The sequence below is a fragment of the Gouania willdenowi genome, chromosome 7 (genome assembly GCF_900634775.1).
Source record: "Gouania willdenowi chromosome 7, fGouWil2.1, whole genome shotgun sequence".
In the NCBI taxonomy this organism is placed as follows: domain Eukaryota; kingdom Metazoa; phylum Chordata; class Actinopteri; order Blenniiformes; family Gobiesocidae; genus Gouania; species Gouania willdenowi.
Window position 1 is genome coordinate 27,800,387 of NC_041050.1, and position 26,012 is coordinate 27,826,398.

The 26,012-nt window shown below is 33.7% G+C and overlaps 1 protein-coding gene and 1 long non-coding RNA gene across 3 annotated transcripts in view; one reads left to right on the forward strand and one right to left on the reverse strand.

Moving 5' to 3' along the window:
* Positions 1-1,744: 1,744 nt before the first annotated feature.
* On the forward strand, positions 1,745-2,485 carry LOC114466442 (uncharacterized). The gene is made up of 2 exons (XR_003674435.1): positions 1,745-1,799; positions 2,324-2,485. It is a non-coding gene; the product is annotated as an uncharacterized LOC114466442 (long non-coding RNA).
* A 10,162-nt stretch (positions 2,486-12,647) lies between these two features.
* The window catches only part of LOC114466687 (rho-related GTP-binding protein RhoA-D), a 29,386-nt gene continuing 16,021 nt past the window's right edge, over positions 12,648-26,012 (reverse strand). The window contains exons 2-5 of one of the 2 annotated variants that reach the window (XM_028452325.1): positions 23,994-24,149; positions 19,852-19,972; positions 17,578-17,708; positions 12,648-14,157 (exon numbers count right to left, since the gene is read on the reverse strand). In XM_028452325.1, the coding sequence (XP_028308126.1) occupies positions 13,984-14,157; positions 17,578-17,708; positions 19,852-19,972; positions 23,994-24,149 (582 nt within the window). In that variant the 3' untranslated portion in view covers positions 12,648-13,983. Of the gene's footprint in view, positions 14,158-17,577; positions 17,709-19,851; positions 19,973-23,993; positions 24,156-26,012 lie in introns of those variants that run through there. The other variant, XM_028452324.1, reaches the window with a different exon arrangement.

The window sequence follows — 26,012 nt, forward strand, 5'->3', positions numbered from 1 at the left end:
TCTAATTACAGAAGTGTTGAGGTGCCACAGGTGAAAATATATTTTAGATCACTAAATTGTACAAACAAAATATTCTATTGTACAAACTACTGTAAATATAATGCACATACTTAGCAGGGCTAAGAAAGCAGTAAGGCACAAAAAATGACAAAAAACAAAAATCACCCAAAATCAAAAGGAAGGCTATAGCAAGGCATATTTTTCTTTTAATTTAAAAAAAAAAAAAATTGAGTTAGTACCATTATTAGACCCTAAAAACTCCTGCAAATATAATGCACATACTTAAACATTGTTAAAAAAAAAAGCAGTAAGGCACAAAAAATGAAGAAGAAAAAAAATCACCCAAAATCAAATGTAAGTAATATTTTTTCAAAAATTTCAAAAAAAAAAAAAAATGAGTTTGGACCATCATTAGACCCTAAAAACTACTGCAAATATAATGCACAAACTTACACAGTGCTAAGAAAGCTGTAAGGCACAAAAAATGACAAAATACAAAAATTACTCAAAATCAAAAGTAAGGGTATAGCAAGGCATTATTTTTCAAAATTTTCAAAAAAAAAAAAAAAGTTAGGACCATCATTTGGCCCTAAAAACTCCTGCAAATATAATGCACATACCTAAACAGGGTAAAGAAAGCAGTAAGGAACAAAAAATGACAAAATACAAAAATTACTCAAAATCAAAATTAAGGCTATAGCAAGGCATATATTTTCAAAAATTTCAAAAAAAAAAAAAAAAAGAGTTAGGACCATCATTTGGCCCTAAAAACTCCTGCAAATATAATGCAAATACCTAAACAGGGTAAAGAAATAAGTAAGGCACAAAAAATGACAAAAAACAAAAATCACTCAAAATCAAAAGTCAGGCTATAGCAAGGGATATTTTTTTAAAAATTAAAAAAAATAAATAAATAAATAAATTCAGTTAGAACATTCATTAGACCCTAAAAACTGCTGCAAATATATTGCATATACTTAAACAAGGCTAAGAAAGCAGTAAGGCACAAAAAATGACAAAAAACAAAAATAGACCCAAAATCAAAAGTAAGGCTATAGCAAGGCATATTTTTTTTTTTAATTTCAAAAAAGAAAATTGAGTTAGTACCATTATTAGACCCTAAAAACTCCTGCAAATATAATGCACATACTTAAACTGGGCAAAGAAAGCAATAAGGCACAAAAAATGGCAAAAAACTAAAAATCAACTAAAATCAAAAGTAAGGCTATAGCAAGGCATATTTTTTCAAAAAATTAAAAAAAAAAAATTGAGTTTGGACCATCATTAGACCCTAAAAACTACGGGATATTTAATGCACATACATAAACAGGGCTAAAAAAGCAGTAAGGCAGAAAACATTGACAAAAAACAAATATCACTCAAAATCAAAAGTAAGGCTAAAGCAAGGCATATTTTTTCAAAAATTTTAAAAATAAAAAATGAGTTAGGATCATCATTAGACCCTAAAAACGACTGCAAATATAATGCACATACTTAAACAAGGCTAAGAAAGCAGTAAGGCACAAAAAATGACAAAAAAACAAAAATCACCCAAAATCAAAAGTAAGGCTATAGCAAGGCATATTTTTTCAAAATTAAAAAAAAAAAAAAAAAAAAAAAATCATTTAGAACATTTATTAGACCCTAAAAACTCCTCCAAATATAATGCACATACTTAAACTGGGCAAAGAAAGCAGTAAGGCACAAAAATTGACAAAAAAGAAAAAATACCCAAAATCGAAAGTAAGGCTAAAGCAAAGTATATTTTTTCAAAAAGTTAAAAAAAAAAAAAAAAATGAGTTAGGACCATCATTAGATCCTAAAAACTACGGGATATTTAATGCACATACCTAAACAGGGCTAAGAAAGCAATAAGGAACAAAAAATGACAAAATAAAAAAATTACTCAAAATCAAAAGTAAGGCTATAGCAAGGCATATTTTTTCAAAAAATTTAAAAATAAAAAATGAGTTAGGACCATCATTAGACCCTAAAACTACTGCAAATATAATTTACTTATTTAAACAGGGCTAAGAAAGCAGTAAGGCACAAAAAATGACAAAATACAAAAATTTCTCAAAATCAAAAGTAAGGCTATAGCAAGGCATATTTTTTTAAAAATTAAAAAAATAAATAAATGAATAAATTCAGTGAGAACATTCATTAGACCCTAAAAACTGCTGCAAATATAAAGCACATACTTAAACTGGGCAAAGAAAGCAGTAAGGCACAAAACATGAGAAAAAACAAAAATCACCCAAAATCAAAAGTAAGGCTATAGCAAGGCATATTTATTTTTTTAATTTCAAAAAAAAAAAAAAAGAGTAAGGACCATCATTAGACCCTAAAAACTCCTGCAAATATAATGCAAATACCTAAACAGGGTAAAGAAATAAGTAAGGCACAAAAAATGACAAAAAACAAAAATCACTCAAAATCAAAAGTCAGGCTATAGCAAGGGATATTTTTTTAAAAATTAAAAAAATAAATAAATAAATAAATTCAGTGAGAACATTCATTAGACCCTAAAAACTGCTGCAAATATAATGCACAAACTTAAACAGGGCTAAGAAAGCAGTAAGGCACAAAAAATGACAAAAAACTAAAATTACCCAAAATCAAAAATAAGACTATAGCAAGGCATATTTATTTTTTTAAATTAAAAAAAAAAAAAAAATTGAGTTTGTACCATCATTAGACCCTAAAAAGTCCTCCAAATATAATGCACAACTGGGCAAAGAAAGCAGTAAGGCACAAAAATTGACAAAAAAGAAAAAATACCCAAAATCGAAAGTAAGGCAAGGCATATTTTTTCAAAAATTTCAAAAAAAAAAAAAAAAGAGTTAGGACCATCATTTGGCCCTAAAAATTCCTGCAAATATAATGCAAAAACCTAAACTGGGTAAAGAAAGCAGTAAGGCACAAAAAATGACAAAAAACAAAAATCACCCAAAATCAAAAGTAAGGCTATAGCAAGGCATATTTTTTCAAAAAATTCAAAATAAAAAATTTAGTTTGGACCATCATTTCACCCTAAAAACTACTGGAAATTTAATGCACATACTTAAACAGGGCTAAGAAAGCAGTAAGGCAGAAAATAATGACAAAAAACAAAAATCACTCAAAATCAAAAGTAAGGCTAAAGCAAGGCATATTTTTTCAAAAATTTTAAAAATAAAAAATGAGTTAGGACCATCATTCGACCCTAAAACTACTGCAAATATAATTTACTTATTTAAACAGGGCTAAGAAAGCAGGAAGGCACAAAAAATGACAAAATACAAAAATCACTCAAAATCAAAAGTAAGGCTATAGCAAGGCATATTTTTTCTTTAATTTCAAAAAAAAAAATTGAGTTTGGACCATCATTAGACCCTAAATTCTACTGGAAATATAATGAAAAAACCTAAACAGGGCTAAGAAAGCATTAAAGCACAAAAAATGGCAAAAAACTAAAAAATCAACTAAAATCCAAAGTAAGGCTATAGCAAGGCATATTTTTTTTTTTTAATTTCAAAAAAAAAAAATTGAGTTTGGACCATCATTTCACCCTAAAAACTACTGGAAATTTAATGCACATACTTAAACAGGGCTAAGAAAGCAGTAAGGCACAAATAATGACAAAATACAAAAATTATTCAAAATCAAAAGTAAGGCTATAGCAAGGCATATTTTTTTTTTAATTTCAAAAAAAAAAATTGAGTTTGGACCATCATTAGACCCTAAAAACTGCTGCAAATATAATGCACATACTTAAACAAGGCTAAGAAAGCAGTAAGGCAAAAAATGGCAAAAAACTAAAAATCACCCAAATTCAAAAGTAAGGCTAAAGCAAGGCATATTTTTTCAAAAATTTCAACAAAAAAAAAAAAAAAAAAAAAAAGAGATAGGACCATCATTAGACCCAAAAACTACTAAAAATTTAATGAACATACTTAAACAGGGCTAAGAAAGCAGTAAGGCACAAAAAATGACAAAATACAAAAATTATTCAAAATCAAAACTAAGGCCATAGCAAGTCATATTTATTTTTTTAAATTCAAAAAAAAAAATTGAGTTTGTACCATCATTAGACCCTAAAAACTCCTCCAAATATAATGCACATACTTAAACTGGGCAAAGAAAGCAGTAAGGCACAAAAATTGACAAAAAAGAAAAAATACCCAAAATCGAAAGTAAGGCTATAGCAAGGCATATTTTTTCAAAATTTAAAAAAAAAAAGAAAATTCAGTGAGAACATTCATTTGACCCTAAAAACTACTGCAAATATAATGCACATACTTAAACTGGGCAAAAAAAGCAGTAAGGCACAAAAAATGACAAAAAACAAAAATCACCCAAAATCAAAAGTAAGGCAATAGCAAGGCATATTTTTTTTTTAATTTCAAAAGAAAAAATTGAGTTTGGACCATCATTAGACCCTAAAAACTCCTGCAAATATAATGCACATACCTAAACAGGGTAAAGAAATAAGTAAGGCACAAAAAATGACAAAAAACAAAAATCACTCAAAATCAAAAGTCAGGCTATAGCAAGGGATATTTTTTTAAAAATTAAAAAAAATAAATAAATAAAAAAAATCAGTTAGAACATTCATTAGACCCTAAAAACTGCTGCAAATATATTTCACATACTTAAACAAGGCTAAGAAAGCAGTAAGGCACGAAAAATGACAAAAAACAAAAATCACCCAAAATCAAAAGTAAGGCTATAGCAAGGCATATTTTTTCAAAAATTTTAAAAATAAAAAATGAGTTAGGACCATCATTAGACCCTAAAAACTACTGCAAATATAATGCAAATACCTAAACAGGGTAAAGAAAGCTGTAAGGCACAAAAAATGACAAAAAACAAAAATCACTCAAAATCAAAAGAAAGGCTATAGCAAGGCATATTTTTTTAAAAATTTCAAAAAAAAAAAATTGAGTTAGGACCATCATTAGACCCTAAAAACTACTGTAAATATAATGCACATACCTAAACAGGGCTAAGAAAGCATTAAGGCACAAAAAATGGCAAAAAACTAAAATTCAGCTAAAATCAAAATTAAAAAAAAAAAAAAAAAAAAATTCAGTGAGAACATTCATTAGACCCTAAAAACTCCTGCAAATATAATGCAAATACTTAAACTGGGTAAAAAAAGCAGTAAGGCACAAAAAATGACAAAAAACAAAAATCTCCCAAAATCAAAAGTAAGGCTATAGCAAGGCATATTTTTTTTTTAATTTAAAAAAAAATAATTTAGTTTGGACCATCATTTCACCCTAAAAATCTCTGGAAATTTAATGCACATACTTAAACAGGGCTAAGAAAGCAGTAAGGCACAAAAAATGACAAAAAAACAAAAATCACCCAAAATCAAAAGTAAGACTATAGCAAGGCATATTTTTTCAAAAATTTTTAAAATAAAAAATTGAGTTAGTACCATTATTTGACTCTAAAGACTCCTGCAAATATAATGCAAATACTTACACTGGGCAAAGAAAGCAGTAAGGCACAAAAAATGACAAAAATACAAAAATCACCCAAAATCAAAAGTAAGACTATAGCAAGGCATATTTATTTTTTAATTTCAAAAAAAAAAAATTGAGTTTAGACCATCATTAGACCCTAAAAACTACTGCAAAAATAATACACATACATAAACAGGGCTAGGAAAGCAGTAAGGCGCAAAAAATGACAAAAAACAAAAATCAACCAAAATCAAAAGTAAGGCTATAGCAAAGCATATTTTTTCAAAATAAAAAAAAAAAAAAAAAAAGAGTTAGGACCATCATTAGACCCTGAAAACTACTGCAAATATAATACACATCATTAAACAGTGCTAAGAAAGCAGTAAGGCACAAAAAAATGACAAAAAACTAAAATCAGTTAAAATCAAATGGAAGGCTATAGCAAGGCATATTTTTTCAAAATTTAAAAAAAAAATAAAAATTCAGTGAGAACATTCATTAGACCCTAAAAACTGCTGCAAATATAATTCACTCATTTAAACAGGGCTAAGAAAGCAGTAAGGCACAAAAATGGACAAAAAACAAAAATCACCCAAAATCAAAAGGAAGACTATAGCAAGGCATAATTTTTCAAAATTTAAAAAAAAAAAAAAAAATTCAGTGAGAACATTCATTAGACCCGAAAAACTGCTGCAAATATAATGCACATACTTAAACAAGGCAAAGACATCAGTAAGGCACAAAAAATGGCAAAAAAAACTAAAAATCACCCAATATCAAAAGTAAGGCTATAGAAGGGCATATTTTTTCAAAAATTAAAAAAAATTGAAAAAATTTAGTTAGATTATTCATTAGATCCTAAAAACTGCTGCAAATATAATGCAAATACCTAAACAGGGCTAAAAAAGCAGTAAGGCACAAAAAATGACAAAAAACAAAAATCACCCAAAATCAAAAGTAAGGCTATAGCAAGGCATATATTTTTTTTAATTTCAAAAAAAAAAATTGAGTTTGGACCATCATTAGACCCTAAAAACTACGGGATATTTAATGCACATACATAAACAGGGCTAAGAAAGCAGTAAGGCACCAATAATGACAAAAAACAAAAATCACCCAAAATCAAAAGTAAGGCTCTTGCAAGGCATATTTTTTCAAAATTTAAAAAAAAAATAAAAATTCAGTGAGAACATTTATTCGACCCTAAAAACTACTGCAAATATAATTCACTCGTTTAAACAGGGCTAAGAAAGCAGTAAGGCACAAAAATGGACAAAAAACAAAAATCACCCAAAATCAAAAGGAAGACTATAGCAAGGCATATTTTTTCAAAATTTAAAAAAAAAAAAAAAAAATTCAGTGAGAACATTCATTAGACCCGAAAAACTGCTGCAAATATAATGCACATACTTAAACAAGGCAAAGACATCAGTAAGGCACAAAAAATGGCAAAAAAAACTAAAAATCACCCAATATCAAAAGTAAGGCTATAGAAGGGCATATTTTTTCAAAAATTAAAAAAAATTGAAAAAATTTAGTTAGATTATTCATTAGATCCTAAAAACTGCTGCAAATATAATGCAAATACCTAAACAGGGCTAAAAAAGCAGTAAGGCACAAAAAATGACAAAAAACAAAAATCACCCAAAATCAAAAGTAAGGCTATAGCAAGGCATATATTTTTTTTAATTTCAAAAAAAAAAATTGAGTTTGGACCATCATTAGACCCTAAAACCTACGGGATATTTAATGCACATACATAAACAGGGCTAAGAAAGCAGTAAGGCACCAATAATGACAAAAAACAAAAATCACCCAAAATCAAAAGTAAGGCTCTTGCAAGGCATATTTTTTCAAAATTTAAAAAAAAAATAAAAATTCAGTGAGAACATTTATTCGACCCTAAAAACTACTGCAAATATAATTCACTCGTTTAAACAGGGCTAAGAAAGCAGTAAGGCACAAAAATGGACAAAAAACAAAAATCACCCAAAATCAAAAGTAAGACTATAGCAAGGCATATTTTTTCAAAAATGTAAAAAAAAAAAAAAAAAGTCAGTTAGAACATTCATTAGACCCTAAAAACTGCTGCAAATATAATGCACGTATACTTAAACAAGGCTAAGAAAGCAGTAAGGCAAAAAATGGCAAAAAACTAAAAATCACCCAAATTCAAAAGTAAGGCTAAAGCAAGGCATATTTTTTCAAAAATTTAAAAAAAAAAAAAAAAAAAAAAAGAGATAGGACCATCATTAGACCCTAAAAACTACTGCAAATATAATGCACATACTTAAACAGGGCTAAGAAAGCAGTAAGGCGCAAAAAATGGCAAAACACTAAAAATCACCCAAAATCAAAAGTAAGGCTATAGCAAGGCATATTTTTTTTTTTTTTTTAAGTTCAAAAAAAAAAATTCAGTTAGAACATTCATTAGACCCTAAAAACTGCTGCAAATATAATGCACATACTTACACAAGGCTAAGAAAGCAGTAAGGCACAAAAAATGAAAAAAACAAAAATCACCCAAAATTATAAATTAGGCTATAGCAAGGCATATTTTTTCAAAAATTAAAAAAATAAATAAATTTAGGACTATCATTATACCCTAAAAACAACTGCAAATATAATGCACCTACTTAAACAAGGCTAAGAAAGCAGTATGGCGCAAAAAATGGCAAAAAAACTAAAAATCACCCAACATCAAAAGTAAGGCTATAGCAAGGCAATTAAGTTGAAAAAAAAATGTGATTAAATTGCCGCCACCTCTGCACAACAAAAATACAACCTTGATTTTTTTTTTTTTTTCTTTTTTTTTTTGTGAATGCCCAATGACCCACTGCTGAATGATATGTTATCAGAAAGTTACTATATATTATTCAATCAGATTGTACGGTTTTTTAAATGTATTAAAGACTATGAAAAATTTGAAGATTTGGTTCAGGGATTTGTTTTTGAACTATTCTTTTAGTTTCAAAGTCTGATTTATTGTCTGTCCCATGAACATCAGTAATTCCTCCTGCAAAAGCAACATATATAATTCAATTTCATATGTACAATGAGGTTTTCTGCTAAATGTTTAGGTTCCACCACTATTTAATGTAAAAATTGCACCTGAACATCAATTGTACATGTAAATAAAAAAAAAAATAATAAAAACAAGGGCTCGACATGTTTAAAAATCACCAGAAAGCTTAGGAAAAGCAAGAGTTCCTTAATCCAGTATCAATGACATTGTAAAAAAAACAAAAAAAAAACAAGAAAATGTTATTTTTTTAACAAAAAGACAACTAAACACTTTTTTAAGAGACACACACTTCCTAAACACTTCTCTACAGCAACCACATGCAGATCAGATATTATTGTTTAATGGTGCTAAAGAAGGAATCGTTACACAAAGTGCTTCACAATAAAGTGAAAACCATACCAAACATCTAACATTTCTGCTGTTTGCATCAACCTGCTCGTCTTCAGGATGCTTCTTTATAACAAAAGGAAATGAACTAAAACAGAATATTTCTGTAATTAATAACGTGTATAATCTAAATGGGGTTTTACATTTAAATTCATGCAAAAGTAACAAAAACATCTGCCTACTGCTTTGTAAAGTCTGTTATCTTAATGAAGGATTTAATCAACTTTACTCAGATTTTAAATCACAAGTGCCTTCAACGACCAGTTATCATTTTATTGGCTTAAAAAAATGTCCTGACAAAAAATATACAAATATATTTTCTTCAACTATATAATAAAAAAAACTTGTGCAAACAATATACTTATATTGTTCAAACAGTATATCATATTGTACAAACATGATGTAGGGAACCAAACCACATCAAGCCTAAAGACCCTCTTCCTAGCAGGAATTAACCAAGGAGCCTGTTTCTTTATCACAAACTGTTTACACAATAACTGCCCCCGCAACTTTGAGGTGCATAGCTAACCCCACTATGCGACCTTTGAACCCAATACCGTAGCCGAAAAGACTGACCCAACTCTTTGAAATATTCAGTACGAACTTTTTTTACGACTCCACACGGGGGAAGAACATCCGTCTTCTCCCTCCTTTACAAACAGATACTTTTGGGATGCTGTAAGATCAAAGAACTGTCCCAATGACCCTTTGACCCCCTGTGGTGGGATGTCACAGAAGGACACTTTCCAGGCCCCTTCTCTGAGATGTGTCCCAGTGAAGAAGGGAGAACAAAGAAATTGTATTATGTTTGAAAAGTTACAAATGAAAACATTATTGGAATGGTTTCTACAGAAATTGAAATTGCAAATGTTGTCTGTCCTATTTCACTCTTTTCAGATAATTTAATACCCACAGAATGCTATTTTAAATGTTCCATTATTTAAAAAGTGCTTAAAATACCAGAAAACATCACAAAAGTTAGTTTGAGGTATCTACTGCAACCATATAGTAAAGAAGAGGCATAACATGATTTTTGACATTTATGTTTATGAGTAATTACAAGTAAAAATTCATTAACCGGTTCCTAAAGTGATCCTAGGCTATTTTCCAGTCGTGTTTGGTATCAAACTCTTTCGTAATACATGATATTTCAAGATATGATGTTGAAAAGATTATTTGAATATGCTGAACTCATTATTATGGTTTATGTGTAAATCTAGGAATCATCCCTCCTGTTTGTCTTTGTCTCACATAAACACACACCCCAGACACACCCAAGGGCAGCCAGCTGAGATGCTGGCAACTTTAAACCAATCAACGAAGTTCCCTTCTTGGGAGGCAAGTCCCAAAGATAAGATTTTAAAAGGAAGAAAGCCGCTCCTAACTTCAGTTTTGGGACGCTGGCGTTTCATGCTCAACGCGTTTCCCTTCCCCACCTTTTCATTTAGTTCATTTTATTTTTAGTTGAAACAGTTAGATTTTTGGAATCAACAGCTGCTTGGTTCGGACGAATCCAGCATCTAGTGACGTGTGTAACAGCCGAAAGAAGCCCGGCCCGCGACCCATTGGGGTAAGCCACGAGCCATTCTCTAACCCAGCTGCAAAGGCCAGGACCGCCTGGATCGGCTGAAGGGGTGTATACTCTGTTGAAACGTAACAGAACTCAACGGTGGCACGTCCTGCTGCATTTCTTCAAACAGCACCTCCAGGTCCAACCCTGACATCATCTTCAAGGTACCTGAATGAACTTTCATCAGCAAACTTCATCCACAATAGATCACATACATACTTCCATAACTACAAACTTACACACACTCACAACATGTTCCACACACAGTTCATCTCATTCATGTTTGTTCATCTCCCCTGTCTGTCTTCCTCTCTTTGTTTGATGAGCTCTTTTTATGAATTTATGCTTTGATTTTATGATCTTATTATTCGAATATGTATCCTGCATTTTTATTCAATATTTAGTAGACTAGCATTCTCTTAGAATAGTGATTTCACTTTATTACATATAATCCTCACTTTTATTAGCCTAGAAATGCATTTTATCATGATTTAATTATCCATTTCAATTGATATTTTGACTGTGTTAATTGTTGACTTTTGAATAAAAGGTTAAACATAATCTTTGATTCCTCTGATTCATTAAAGCTGTGGTTATGGTGTAGATCTGCTGTTAGAATTCACTTTTCCCTGGTTTCACATTGATGAGTTTAGTCTAAAAACTTAGACATATTTCTCCTGTTAAAAGGAGTGGCACCCCGCAAAATTTGAAGTAATATTAATAATCATAATTAATATTCTTAGTTATATAACCCATTAATAATAACTCATCCTCCTACAATGATATGTTCTTCGTACAATATAGTATATTGTACAAACGTGATATATTGTACGAGCAATATACTTATATTGTACAAACATATTATATTGTACAAACAATATATTATATTGTACAAACGTGACAGTATATTGTTCGTACAATACAGTATATTGTACAAACGTGATATTATATTGTACAAACAATATATCATATTGTACAAACATGTATAATCAATATAATATGTTTGTACAATATACTATATTGTTCATACAATATTAGTATATTTTGTACAACATACTATATTGTACAAACAATATACTGTCATGTTTGTACAATATAGTTTTATTGTTCATACAATATAGTGATCCAAATTATATTTTCACGTGTGGCAGCTCTATGTTTCTGTATCTAATAATGCTTCTGATGGGGTTAATAATATTATTTAGATCATGGTTGACCGACCAGCATCGTGTCATTAAAGAAATAGTTTTTTCCACAGTGAGAAAAAGTAATAAAATTCATATTTTATCAACCATCATTCATCCCATGTTTGGATCTTCATCATGAATCAGATATTGCACGTTAACCCTAATATAAAAGGTCAGATCCCCTCAAATGCACAGAAGGACCCAGAGGGTTTAAGACAGGGGTGTTAAACTCACTTAATTGTATGTGCATGAAAAATCAAGCAATTGTAAGATTAATGTGCCCAAATTTTCCCTTCAATGTATAAATGATATATTAGAGAGTGTAAGACACCGTCAACATCCAAGGAGTGAGTGATATCAGTTCCTGCAAAATCCTCACATTTTCTTCATTTGTTTTCACATTTTTATTCATTATAGGAAAATGTGGTGGAATAATTTGAGGAGGATTTTGGAAAAGTTGAGTCATTTAAAAAAATGTATGATTAAAAATTCCAGCAATTAAGTGATATAAATATGGGAATGTTGGCATTTATTGTGGAGTTTCATAAAATGTGTGTATTTGGAGGGTCTGAGAAATCTACAGCTGAATAAGATGAGAATTTACAGTTTTCTCTTATTTTTTCTTTAAGTTGTCCTGTTGGCCTAGTTGGATGAAATCTGAAAGAGTTTGTAAGAATTAAAAAAAATAAAAATAAATTCCAACAGTTTAACATTAAAAATGACTGACAACGTGCCATAAAAGCACCAGGAAAACTGAGACCCTGTAAATATTGTTGAGTTTTATGCACACGATGATTCATGTTTACTCTGGGCCTAAATGGATGCCGAATTTGGCCACCAGGCCTTAAGGAGAGCTGCACTGGCGTGTGCAGAACTTTACAGTGAATCAATATTAGTTTTTTTATTCACCATCCATCCTTAAAAGACCTAAAACACTGACATGAACGTAACATATCTGTGTGATCAAATATGACACATGCACCAGCTGGTTCCAGCTCCCAAAATGAAAACTCGTTAGGATGATGTTGTATTTTAAAAATACTTTATTAACATGTTTGTTTCACCCAGACATTCAACACATCTCACTGCCGTTTGTAAAGCGTCATCACAATCAACATTGTTACACACACTGTGGGCTCGGGCATTAAAGACTGAGGCACAAATGTTAGCCGAGGTTCCCCCACACTTTGATCTGTGTGTGTGTGTGTGTGTGTCTGGATGGATCATTAAGAACATTCAACACAAAGGCGGATGCAGACGAATCTTTTTCTTTTAGCCGTGAAGGCTCAGAGGCCTGGACACAGGAGGGCTTTAATCTGTCACTAATGAGTGCACGTTTACATTAATTGTGGCTCTAACGTCTGATTAAAGTGTGTTAAATGCAGTTCCTTAAATCTGCTGGTGACGATTCATTTATGGTTTACAAGACATGCCTTCTGTACAGACATTTAGGTTTAATGTCAATCAGGTACTAGTTTGTTGGTGTTTTGGTTATGTTTTCTATTATTATTATTAAGATTCTGCTCACTTTTAGAGTCTGATACCAATTCACAGATCACGCTTTTAATCATATAAAGTTATTATAGCTGTAGTGTTGCTGAAAGTACGATTAAAGTGTGTGAACAATCCAACACACAGTCGAGTGGGACATGTGTTTTAGAGCTCAGACAGGAGGCGGGGCTTGTTAGAGGAAGGTTCCTGTGTTAATGTTTGTGTATAGTGAGCGTTGTCTCCTCACAATAGGTCCCTGTCTGCAGTGCCAGTTTAAGCTATCGCAGTAGAGGACACGGACAGAGGAGGAGTCCAAAAAAACCCGTCACTACTGCCGCCCAAAGAGAAACAGCTGTGGCGTCAGGGAGCACATCAGGAGAAGCAGAGCTCTGCTGGCTTGGAGCACGATGAGACAAAAACTCATGGAGAATTATTAGTGGTGACGAGCAAACAGAGGATTTAAAGAAAAGAGCGAGTAAAGCGAGTAGGGTCAAGAGAAGCAGCAGACCTAAACCTGGGGGACGTTAAGGTCATGACATCCTTCTCTGTAAACAATGATCTTACACAGGCAGAGCCCAGACAAAGGTTGTGCACATATAAATACAGACATACAATCAAAAATATAGCAAAGGATGTCCTGTTGGAGGAAACCAAGCAGCAGAGTGTGACTTTGTATCAGGTTTTTAAACTAGAGTTTTGTTTTGTGGATCAGTCTCTCAGGTTTGAGCCTGGGATGAATCTGCATGGCTAGAGTAGCTTTAATTCAACGAAGCCTTTGTTTTAGTGTTGCTCTAAGTTTGCTGTGTCAGGGTGGTGGAAGAATCCTTCCTTGTGTTGCTTGGTGGGTAGGTCGGCGCACGTTACACCCCCTCACAGGAGCTGGCAGCCACCCCTCTTCTTGCGCTTTCGGACCTGCAGGGCTGCTCTGGTGGCCATTTCAAACACCTCCCGCACACCGTCCTTGGTTTTAGCTGAGCACTCCAGGTAGCCAAAGGCACCGATACGGTTGGCCATGTCTCGGCCCTCCTCAGACTTCACGGGCTCCTTAGAGAGGGACACACACACGCGCACACAAACACACAAACGATTACCAACAGTTCATTGGTGGGATGCAAACACACTTAAGGTTGTTTTATGCTTGATGAGTCCGCGAGGTCCGTGCGGCTCCGTGCGTGCAACTGACATAATTTTTGCAGCCACGCAAAGGAAATACTCCAATAGATGACTATGTGTACAGCAAACATACATTGTGTTTAATGTACAAATCAGGACGGACTACTAGGGAATCACAGTGGTATGTAAATGTATTCATCACGTGTGTGTGGCTGCTGTTGCTGCTCATGTCACGGCGGGTGTTTTCTCCTTGTCCCGTTGACACGCTGCCGTCCGGTCACACCTGGAATAAAACACCGATGGTTACCGGAAACAGCTACCTTTGACAAACGAGTGCGTGTCTTCACAGCCTTCCACTGTTGAAACTCGGAGGACCCATTCACGTTAGTTATTCTCCGGCGATGTCATCTTTGTTTTGGTCGGACGACAAATCGGGGCGCATATTTTGCATCGATGTGTTTTTTGCGTCGACGTCATCGATTACGTTGACGCGTCCCGGCCCTAGCCTCTATATATGCGGACGGAGTAGGTGGACGAACAGGAGCTACTTGTTGCTGAATTTCGAAAAAACAAACATTTGTATGATTCTTCAAGCAAGGCTCATCGCGACAGTAGATGGGCAGTAAATAATTCTTAGCGTGAAATTGCAGCCACAGTTGGCAAAGAAGAGGAACGCGTGAGAAAAAGCAGGAAAAATCTACGGGCCATAATGTGAAAGCAAAAAAAAAGCCTTTAAAGGTCACAGTGGAGTGGCTGGTTCACCACTTTCATAAAACACAAGGAAACTGACTGGAATTTATCCCCAGATGAAATAAATCAAATAATTAATTCACAAGAAAAAATTTTGAACTGAAATGCAAATGTTCGTTTCAGATTGATTACATTTTCATATTTAAAGGTTGTTGTGGAGGAGCTGAAAGTGGATAGCATCAAAATAACAGCTACTTCTACTGTACTTTTGTACCGTGGTTAGCGTGTGTTTGTAATACACTGCCTCCTGCAGTTTGGAAGCAGAAATCACACGGAGCATGAATGCTACATACGTTGTTTCATGCAGATTCCGTGCAGCACATTGATGCGGAAAGCATAAAACAACTTTAAGGCTGTAATGATTAGTCGACATAATCGATAATATCGACTACAAAAATTAGTTGAGAATTTTGTGTCATCGACGCATTGTTTAATCTTGTAAATTAATGATAAAATCCAGGCTCCAGCCTCTTCCTCTATTCTTTCTGATGCAGTACCGTACATTGACTGCTAGGGGCAGTGTTGAGCCACCAACTTTGTGCAAGTAAACAGTGAAGAAGAAGAATGACGGAAAGAAAAAAAAAAAAACAGAAGCTTAATGTGACCTAAAGTTTCTAAAGCTTCAGAACTTTTCACCAAAATCAAACGAGTGAAACACATTAAGTGTAAACTCTGAAGTTCAGCTCTCAATCGTTAAAGCACGACGGACATACACAGACACCCAAAACAGAAACACAGCGGAGCACTGGTTTATACGCGGACCACAGAGGAGTGACATCACCACAGCTGATATTTACCCAATCTTTCATTTCTAATCACATGGTATTAATTAATTAATAATATAATATTAATAGTTTTATTAGGTCTGCGTGTACATCTGAAAACATGTTTATAACTGCACTCATCAGTGACGAACCTGCTTTGAGATATTTTTTTCTGCCGACATTAGTGTTTATTCTGAACAGTAACATCTATAATTTATTATCAAGTATGTCAGGGGTTTTCAAAGTGTGGGATGGTGGGCCTTTTCAAAACACATTTTAACACCTTTGTGTGTTTTTAAACATATTTTGAATACATTTAACCATAACATGTTCACTCATCCCACATTAATGCTTAGATACTGGGCTTAAACACTGAAAATAACTGAATTTTTTTTCATTATTTGATTAAAGGAATTAACAGATTAACGTCAGTCGGACACTTATCTTTCATCACTTTTCACTGTCTCAACATCGTGTGTAAATCCTTAATATAATAATTAACCGATTGCATATCTCGCCACCTTATTTTGCTCACCTCTATTTTAGTGGAACAATGAGTTGAGGTTGATCGGGGATGAGCTGTAGAATGGAATAAACGTAGATCATCTTCTACTCGCAGTTAAGATCGGTACTTACTTTTAATCATTGCCAATGCGGAAAATCCACACTCACACAGGTAAGTGAGTGTGGATGAACACTTATACAGTCTTTTTGATGAGGTGAGGAAACTCGGTGAGGAAACTCGGTGAACTTCTTCCGGTCTACCCCCCCAGGGAGGCACGCCTCACTTTGAAAACCGCTGAACTATGTAATTTGGATAACATTAATTAGACATTTATTAACTTGTAAGGATTTGTTCAAACAAGATGTCATTATTGTATTTTATTGTGATTTAAGTAAAAGGAACTCTGTGATTGGTTTAAACCTCATTATCTCCACAGCCTGCAGACAGGTTAGCTCCAGCTTTTTAAAGTTACTTATTTATAGGGGTGATTATCGGCAAGGATGTTGCAATACGATATGTATCACAATAATTGGTTCACAATGTGATATCACGATATATTGCAATATTCTACCAAGTTAATATCAAAATTAAATGTAGAGATGAAAAATCAAGTTGCTGTAAATGTTCATCAGAAGATATTGATCATTCAGAGGACAAATTGAGTCACAACTATTTGCTTGAAAACATCCTATTTATTATTAGTGTTTTTGCACATTTTCACTGAAAAAAGAAAATACTGCCATCGTAAAATAAAGTGCAACAAGTTTATTTTCACTGAAACTACTGTGTAGAAGTCTCAAAGTTATTATTGATTAAATATCACAAAAACAAAAAAAAAAATTATAAATCAATTAAAACAATTAAAAAAAAAAAAAAAAATCGATTTAAAAATCGGCGCCCAAAAATCGTGATATATCGGGAAATCGATTTTTTTTCACACCCCTACTTATTGGTACTCATTGTTTATTAACACTACTTCGTTCAAGACAACTTACACTAAGTTTGTGATATTTAAGTGTTTCATGATTTTATTGTGATTTCAATGATATTTTATGTTTTAAATACAACAACTACATTACAAATACATGTTTTATGTCATTGTTTTACTTCCTCTCTGTAAAACATGCTGTCACAGTACAACAGGGACATCACGACAGGTAGAAGGATTTAAGCAGGATCGCTAAATAAGAAGTTAAAAATATATGTTTCAAAACAGAAAAATAATCGTGACTAACCGACTCAAAAAAAATTATCAATAGATTAGTAGACTACAAAAATAATTGTTAGTTGAAGCTCTAAAACGCGCGCACGCAAGCACGCACGCACACACACCTGTTTCATCTTGGCGAGCTCCCTGCGTGTGTGCTCATCATTCCTCAGGTCCTTCTTGTTGCCCACGAGGATGATGGGAACATTGGGACAAAAGTGTTTCACTTCAGGGGTCCATTTCTCAGGAATGTTTTCTAAAGACATTCACATAAAAAACAACATCAGTGATGATCCATCGTTGCTTACTGTTCTCACTGTACACACTAACACACACACCTCTGGAAAAACAAAACTGTGTGCAGGCCCATCAGAAAACACTGCTTACTTTGGATGAAAATAATTGGTATTTTATCATCATGAAACCATACAAAACAAACATCCTGCATTCGAGTCATTTGTGCAGAGCAATGTGCAGCTTCTGCTTCTGTGCAGCATCAAAGGAGTGTGTGTGGGTTAGTGAGCAGGTGATTCCTTTCATCTATTCCTATCCGCCCTGCAGCTGTTCCAGGGATTCAACGTGACAACTCTTGCTAAGCTAGCTTTGCTAACATTCCAACATCACGGACACACAAATCTGCAGCTAATTTGACACGTAATCAATCAGTGATCATTTTCAATCCCACAAACTAAAAGTTTAGCTTTCTTTGCACCTGGATTTTAAATTTAAAAGTTGGCCAGTAACACTTTACTTGAAGTCTTATAGATAAGGCTGACATTATCGGTCATTAGCATGAATAAGGTGTCATGAAGGCTGTGATTACGTGTGTTTCGCCTGTGTCACCTTTGGAGCTATGTTGGCATTTTTTGGGTTAGGTGGAGGGATCTAGTGGGGTTAGGGTAATGACGACTCTTAATGAGTAACTAAACCACAAAACCACTTTTTTCTGCTGAATACAAATGTATTTGGATATGAAGTAGGGATGTAACGATTAATCGTAAGGCAGTTAAAAATCGATTCATAGGTATCACGGTTGATATCGATTTTTTGAAAATTGAATCGCAGTACTTTTTTTAACCAGCAGAGGGTACACAAGTGTAGGCGGCGGGCGGAGTCTGCTAATACTTTCTTTCTGGCCGCCTTCTACTCTTAAATATGTTAATAAATGATTCATTACCCCTTTAGCACCGAAAGAATATCTGTAATATTACTTGAATATCTGTAAAAGTCACGTTTTTTTATTAGCTCTGTCTGCTAGCATAGCTTCTCTTCTTCACTGCAAGATATCTGCATGCCAACCGACCACTGTTACCAGCGCCCTCTGCTGGTCCAAACAAATATGACGTAAATCAGTGTAATCACGGTTTTTTTTTTTTTAAGTCCAATTGTTAAGGCACAAAATACATTTTCAGTTGCACTTTTAAAAGAAAAAGAACTATTATGCAGTTTTGCATTGTTTATTATAGAACCAGAATTTAAATTAATAGGCTTCATTTTCATTTCTATTATTCCTTTATTTATTTCATTCAAGATTTATTTTTTAGTTAAATTACATTGTTTTGAATAGTTCATCAAGGGATTCTTTTGACAATGAAATATAAAAGGAAAATAATACAGTATTTTCTAGTTTTTTCCCCCCAAAAAAAATTTGTCTACAGTCCCATTTTGTAAAATAAATCGTGAGAGAATCGTATCGTGAACCCAGTATCGTGAATTGAATCGTATAGGGAGTTGAGTGAATCGTTACATCCCTAATATGAAGTTGTGCTGTTGATTAATCCTGGTGATTTTATTTAAACCATTTCAATTTGGCATATTTTGTTGTAAAAATGTCAGTGACTGCCCTCTATGGGTTGAAATCTAGCTATTACAATTTTGCTATTGGCTGAGAACAAGATCATGTGACGTTTTGGCACCATCTTACATCACAAACAAGCACTGCTAGCCCCGCCCCTTTTATAAAAAATGACCACTTGTGGCTCTACATTCTGTGGTGAGTAGGTGGGATTGAGAGAAGAGTGAATATAGAGGTATATTGAGTAATGAGTAGCTAGTTAACATAGCATAGATTGTTCATTGAAGATTTTATAGTATAGACTAGGCGTCTCTTAACTGCTCCAGAAGCCCCTCCCATAACCAAGGCTTTTTTTTTTTTTTTTAAATGTCCCTCCTAGTAGTAGGTCAGAAGAATGCAGGAGTTTAGTTAATCTTTAATGACAGCCTTCATGATACCTTATTCATGCTGATGACAGGAGTCGTATCATAATAATGACAGCGTAATGTCAATCTTTATGTATAAAACTTCTAGAAAAGTGTTACTGGTTGTTCTCATAATTTGTTTAACACCTAGTGACCTTTCCCCATGTAGAGAAGCACCACAGTGGAACATGTGGCCTCACCTAAACTGTCGGGGCTGTCTATGGAGAAGCACATGAGGATGACGTCTGTGTCGGGGTAGGACAGCGGCCTCAGCCTGTCGTAGTCTTCCTGACCTGCAGTATCCCACAAAGCCAACTCCACCTGTGACAAAGAGGGAGAAAAATACAGTGAGTTTGGTTTGGAAAAAACAAATAGAAAAAAAATAATTAAGTGTCGTTCACTAAATTATGACACCTTTAGAGCTTTGTTGTTATTTTTTGGGTTTGATGGAGGGATCTAGTGGAGTCCTCGAGGGCTGGATTTCTGAGACTTTTAGATGTGTCCCTGCTCCAACACACCTGAATCAAATGAATGGCTCGTTCTCATCAGAGCCGTATAGAGAGAGAGTTGCGTCAACTCCGTTCACTCCAATGGTTTTTCATTTTTTTTTTTTTACAGCAATGGCGGCTCACGGAACCTCACATTTGTTCCCGGAAGTGATCAGTTTACTATTGTAGCCAATGGACCAAGAGTGGATTAGACAGTTTGTGATGCACTTTTGAACAGTAACACGTTATTATCAGAGTATCTAAGCCCATTAACGTGTGCATTAAGGCATGTTAGTAGATTATCCCCCGCTAAACTAGTACATTTGTATTTTTATTTTAATTTTTTGTATTTTCACTTTTTATTACTATTATCATCATTTTTTTTCATTATGAGATACACTGCCGTAGTTTTCATGTACAAAGAAAAAGAAAAAAAATTCTAAATTCTTCTTAGAAAATTAAGGGATCATTAACAGATACACAGCGTTTACTTCACACAGTTTTATCCACCCACATAGACCACATATCTTCTTTTTTTAATCAACAATAAGCTTTTCGGTTGTGTTATTTGTGGAAAAAGTGCAAATTAAGTGTTTGAATATGATTGCCTCACAGATTTTTTAATTGATACAATCCTGCTTTTTTTTTTTAAAAAAATTTAAATTTATTTTAGATTGCTCCTGCTGACTTTGGCTAACAATTTTTTTTTCTCCTCTCTGGTTCAGCTGGGAAGTCAAACATTTTCACTCCTTTTTCAGAGCGAGTGGAGCATCCCCATGCAGCACAGCAAACTGCATGACAAGTTATTCATGTTTCTGACTTTGTTAGACATTTAATCTAATGTCTAATTTCATATATGTATGAACATAATAAATAAGTTTTCAATGTGTCCTGTCTGGATGTGGTGCTTTTTTTATTTAACGACCCTTTTTTTTTTTTTTTAAAAGAAATTAAAGAAAATTTAAAGCAATACACCCTGTATACAATACACATTAAGATTTTTTAACCAAATTAATGTTGGCCTTAACTATGTCAAAAAAGCAGGTATGGTAGGTGTTTACACTAATTATTAATACGAATTTACATTAGGAAAAAAAGATCTATGGAACTACATAAACATATATTGTATATACACATACATATGGTGGTGTACTGTATAAATATTGTCAAACAATGCAGTTATTGATGACAAATTGCCAAAAATCCCAGTTATGTCACTAGGAATCAATGAATTTGAATGGCCCGCCACTAACTTCCGGGAACAAATTCAGTCTTACATGAATCACGTGACGGTGAAGGATTTTGGAATTCCGTTGTCGCAACTCTCTCTCTATACGGCTCTGGTTCTCATGCTTCTGCAGAGCTTGATGACAACACATTGGTTTCAACCAGGTGTGTTGGAACAGGGACACATCTAAAAGTCTCAGGTATCCGGCCCTTGAGGACTGGAGTTGCCCAGCCTTGGGTTAGGGTAACAAACAACACTTAATGACAGCCTATATGAAACCTTATTCAATGACAGCGTAATGTCAGCCTTACGTATAAAACTTTAAGTAAAATGTTACCAAATAAATAAATCAAAATAAAGCCACCAAACACATTGGAGAGAGAAAAACTGAAACCTTCCCTGTTCTCTGCATGCTTTAGGCTGGTAAGCTAACTGCTAAGCTAACCCTTGGCTTTCCTTGGAAAGCTGGAAAACTGCAGACCTGGAGACAAATGACTTTCATCCTCCAGTGCCTGACAGCATTCTAGTATTTTTCACACATTTACATCTTCCTTTCAACGTGAACTCCAACAAAGCTAAAATCTAAAAATGAAAGGCTCCTGTAACAGGTAATAATGACTCTGACCACTAGGTGTCTCTTATGAGACTGACATTACACTACTGTATAAACACTGATTTTTAAAGTTTTACTATATTTGTGGTTCATCATCTGGGCCTGAGAAATGTGGCCAACAGTGTGTTTTATACTGAAAAGGTAAATGTTAAACCATCTGATTACAGATTTAAGATCACAGGAAACAGGGTGGGGAAATGGAACATTAGTCATCGTAGACGAGGACAGAGGGACCCAACTCCACACAGGAAGGTGGTGCTGATCCGTTTCCTGTTATTGGCTAGACATTGGATGTCATATAACAATGAAGCCCACAAAAAGCAAGGAACAAAGTCAAAACTTCAAAAACACTACCCCAAAAACATGCCTGTATTATGTTCAATATGTAACATGACCAAAAGTTATGCATTAAATCCCGAACAGACAAATGCAGAACACTGATTATAAAAAAAATATGAATGAATAAAAAGTCATGCATTTAAAGTCCTTGATAGGGACACACAATACAAAAATTTTTTACAACTTGAATATTGTACTTTAAAGAATGTTAACCTTTATCTCTTTAAGAAAAATCACATTTCATTTTAATGTTTGTTCAAATTTGTTATAGAGGGCAATTTGATAGTTTTATATATTTTTTTCTTATAAAAAGTACAATTAAATGTTTATCTGCTGGAAAAAAGATGCTAGCAGTTGTGAACATAATATATACATAAAGATAACCATCCCCCACCAGAGTGGTGCATATAGCGTGATGCAGGTTAATTCCTATTCTTTTTAACATATTTGTTGTAGGGTGAAAATGTATTAATGCAACATTTTGTCAAAATAAAAAAAAAGGCAAAGAAATTTTAGCTAGTTTCTAATTTTCCTACATAGTTGGTTTAAATCTTTAATAAACCCATATGAATTTAAATGTTATGGAAATTATTAAAAATGTGGTATAGTTTAAAAAAAGAGTTAAAAGATGTGATGAGAAAAATAAATTGATACACGTGGTTATTTAGAACACCAGACTAATGGGTTCAAAATACAAAAGCAAAATGCCCTTTTAATCCTTGTACCCTTTGTTCTTTGGTGATTCCATTTTAAAACCAAATCAAAAAACAAAAAACAGTGCAGTTATTTTGTTTTACTGACTTAAAACCTAAACAAAATTACAGAAAAATCAAAAACCAGAAAAGCAGCATTTTTCTGTTTTAAAATTAAATCTTGTTCTGTTTGTGAGATATTTGGATATTTAAGGGAAACGAGAGCTTCATGTTTTAAGCTCACCACACAGGGGGAAAGCAATGCATAACAAGTCACATTACTGATGAACTGGTGAACTGAAACGTTAATACATAAATAAATCAAAACAAAAAATGGATGTGCCAAAAAGCATGCACGTGATATGGGATTAGTCTAAGTCTAATTAAAGGAACCTGAGGTGTTGTAATAAATTTACTGGTACTCCTTGTTTCTTGTGATTAACTTCCATGTGTGCTGTTCCGTGCTGCCGTATATGGCTAGCGGTATTATAATAAATACTTTTACTTCCCTCAAAAAAAGCTGTGTAAATGTTTTTGCAAAAGTGTCAAATAGTAGAAGTTCTAACATCTATTTCTCACACCAGCCTCACAGTTGATAGTCAGTCACCTGTTTATTTGGATACTATTTAAACCATCCTGCTTGCTCTAATAAAATGTGACATGCTTAAGCTGTCGCTCTAATTTGCCCGCAAATATCCTAATAGCTCACAAGATTTCGTCATAATATTTTAATTTATGTATTTATTTTAACAGAAAAATGCTGCTTTTCTCTTTTTGTGGTTTCTGTATTTCTGTTTTGGTTTTAAGTCAGTAAAACAAAATAACAACACCTTTTATTTTAAATTTTGATTTGGTTTTAAATGGAATAACCAAAGAATGAAGGGTACATTCCTTTTCTTCATTTTCAAGTCATTTTGAAGTTAAGCTATGATTCATAATGTTCTGAGCTGAGTAAAAAAGGAGAGAAGTTCACACAACGTACCTGTTTACCATCTACTTCAATGTCGGCGATGTAGTTCTCAAAGACAGTGGGGACGTAGACCTCAGGGAACTGGTCCTTACTGAAGACAATGAGCAGGCAGGTCTTTCCACAAGCACCATCTCCAACTATCACCAACTTCTTCCTGATGGCAGCCATCTGCATAGAGAGCACGCAGTGAGTTTAGGATCAGAGCCTCGACATCATTCATTAACTCTGAGCTCTGCATCACACGTCATTCACAGCTCCGACACGGGTTACATGTCACCATTATACTGGACGATCCTTTTACTCCAGAGAGGCATGCCTTGTATTTGCAAGGGAAACATGGCTCGCAAGCGAAAGAAAGCACAACACTCACACGGATCGATAGCCGTTTCCCACAAGCTGACAATAATGAAGAGAAGGCAAGTGGGAAATGAGGCAACAAACTGGCTTCGTGCCAGCATCATCAACTTCCAGTTTCCAGAGTAGTCGCCTCGACACCAGTAAACTTTCACACACACATACATACAGGGACATGCTAAGGATGCTGAAACAATAGTGGAGAACCAGCTCAGCAGTTCCTTCCTCCATCACTGACCTTTATGTTCCATTATTGAAGTATTTCACTGTTTGACTAACCACAATCACACTGAACACTGACACTTGAGTAAACTCAGACTGACCTTACCGAGGACACTGTGTCAATCTGATGAACTTTTGTATTCGTAGAACTCTCTTTACTACCTAACAATCCCCATTGGATAAAATCAGCAATGTTTTAACTACAGAACCCAAAGCACAAAACGGTAGGTTGTGGGCTTTATACTTATTTATCATTACTTACAACATGAATAGGCAAAAAAAACTGTTATGCTAACAGGGATGGGTTAAATGCAGAGAAAAAAAAAATCATGTTTGTAGCTCTACATATGGCAATAAAGTTCAAGTGTTTTTCAAAATTGGGGTTGGGACCCCATGTAGGACCTGTAGGAATATCTGAAAAAATGTAATTTTTTTTTTTACATGAAAACAATCTTTAACAACTGTGTTTCCATACATTCACTTTGTGAAATATAAATCGAGTTCAACTAAAATGCAGTTGAAAAAAACATCCGAGCTCAAACATGATCAAAAACTAATTCTACAAAAAAATGTTTTTGGGGTCACTAGAAATTCCTGATATCAAAATGGGGTCATGATCCAAAAAAGGTTGGGAACTACTGCACTAAATAATGTTTCTTTCCACTTATTTACAAAATGAGATTCTTTAAAATGTGCATTGTCACTTGTTAATTTCTTCATTATGCTCTATATCTATAGTTGCATTAAAATACTTTTCTATAAGTAAAATGTTGTAATCAGACAAAGGGGGTACTTGAGCCAAAAAAACTGTTCTATTCTATCCTAACAGCACTGGTTAATCTAAACACCACATGTAATACTATACTGGGCTACTATTACTACAGGCTTCCCACAATTCAGAAGAGCTCAAACTTAATTATTTAATCATTGTTTTAATACAGGTAAAACCTTTCAGAAATGTTTGGTATGTGTGGTATGAGCTAGACCAGCGATTCTAAACTGGATGTCGGGACCCAAAAGTGGGTTGTTGACCTTTACTTGGTGGGTCGTGGACAGCCAACACCTTTTTTTTTTAAAAAAAAGATTATATATATATGTTTTCAATAGCTATTTTCGAAAAACTAAATTTGGTTGGTTGAATTCTAAAAAAAAAAAAAAAAAGTGGGTCGCGATTTAAAAACCGTGGCAAAATGTGGGTCCCAAGGTGAGACCAGTTGAGAACCCATGAGCCAGACAATGTTATTGTGTCTGAAGCATACATTGTAGCATGACAGCTTTGTAATGCTGGGAGTAAATACAGTCAGGTTATTATCTTACTCATCTCAACATGATTTATTTATTATTTTCTTAATCAAGGACTATAAGACACATTCTGTTTAGCTTATTATTTATCATCCAACTCTATGAACATCTTGGTTTTACTAAATTTTAAGCAAAAACTTTCCTCAAAAGTTA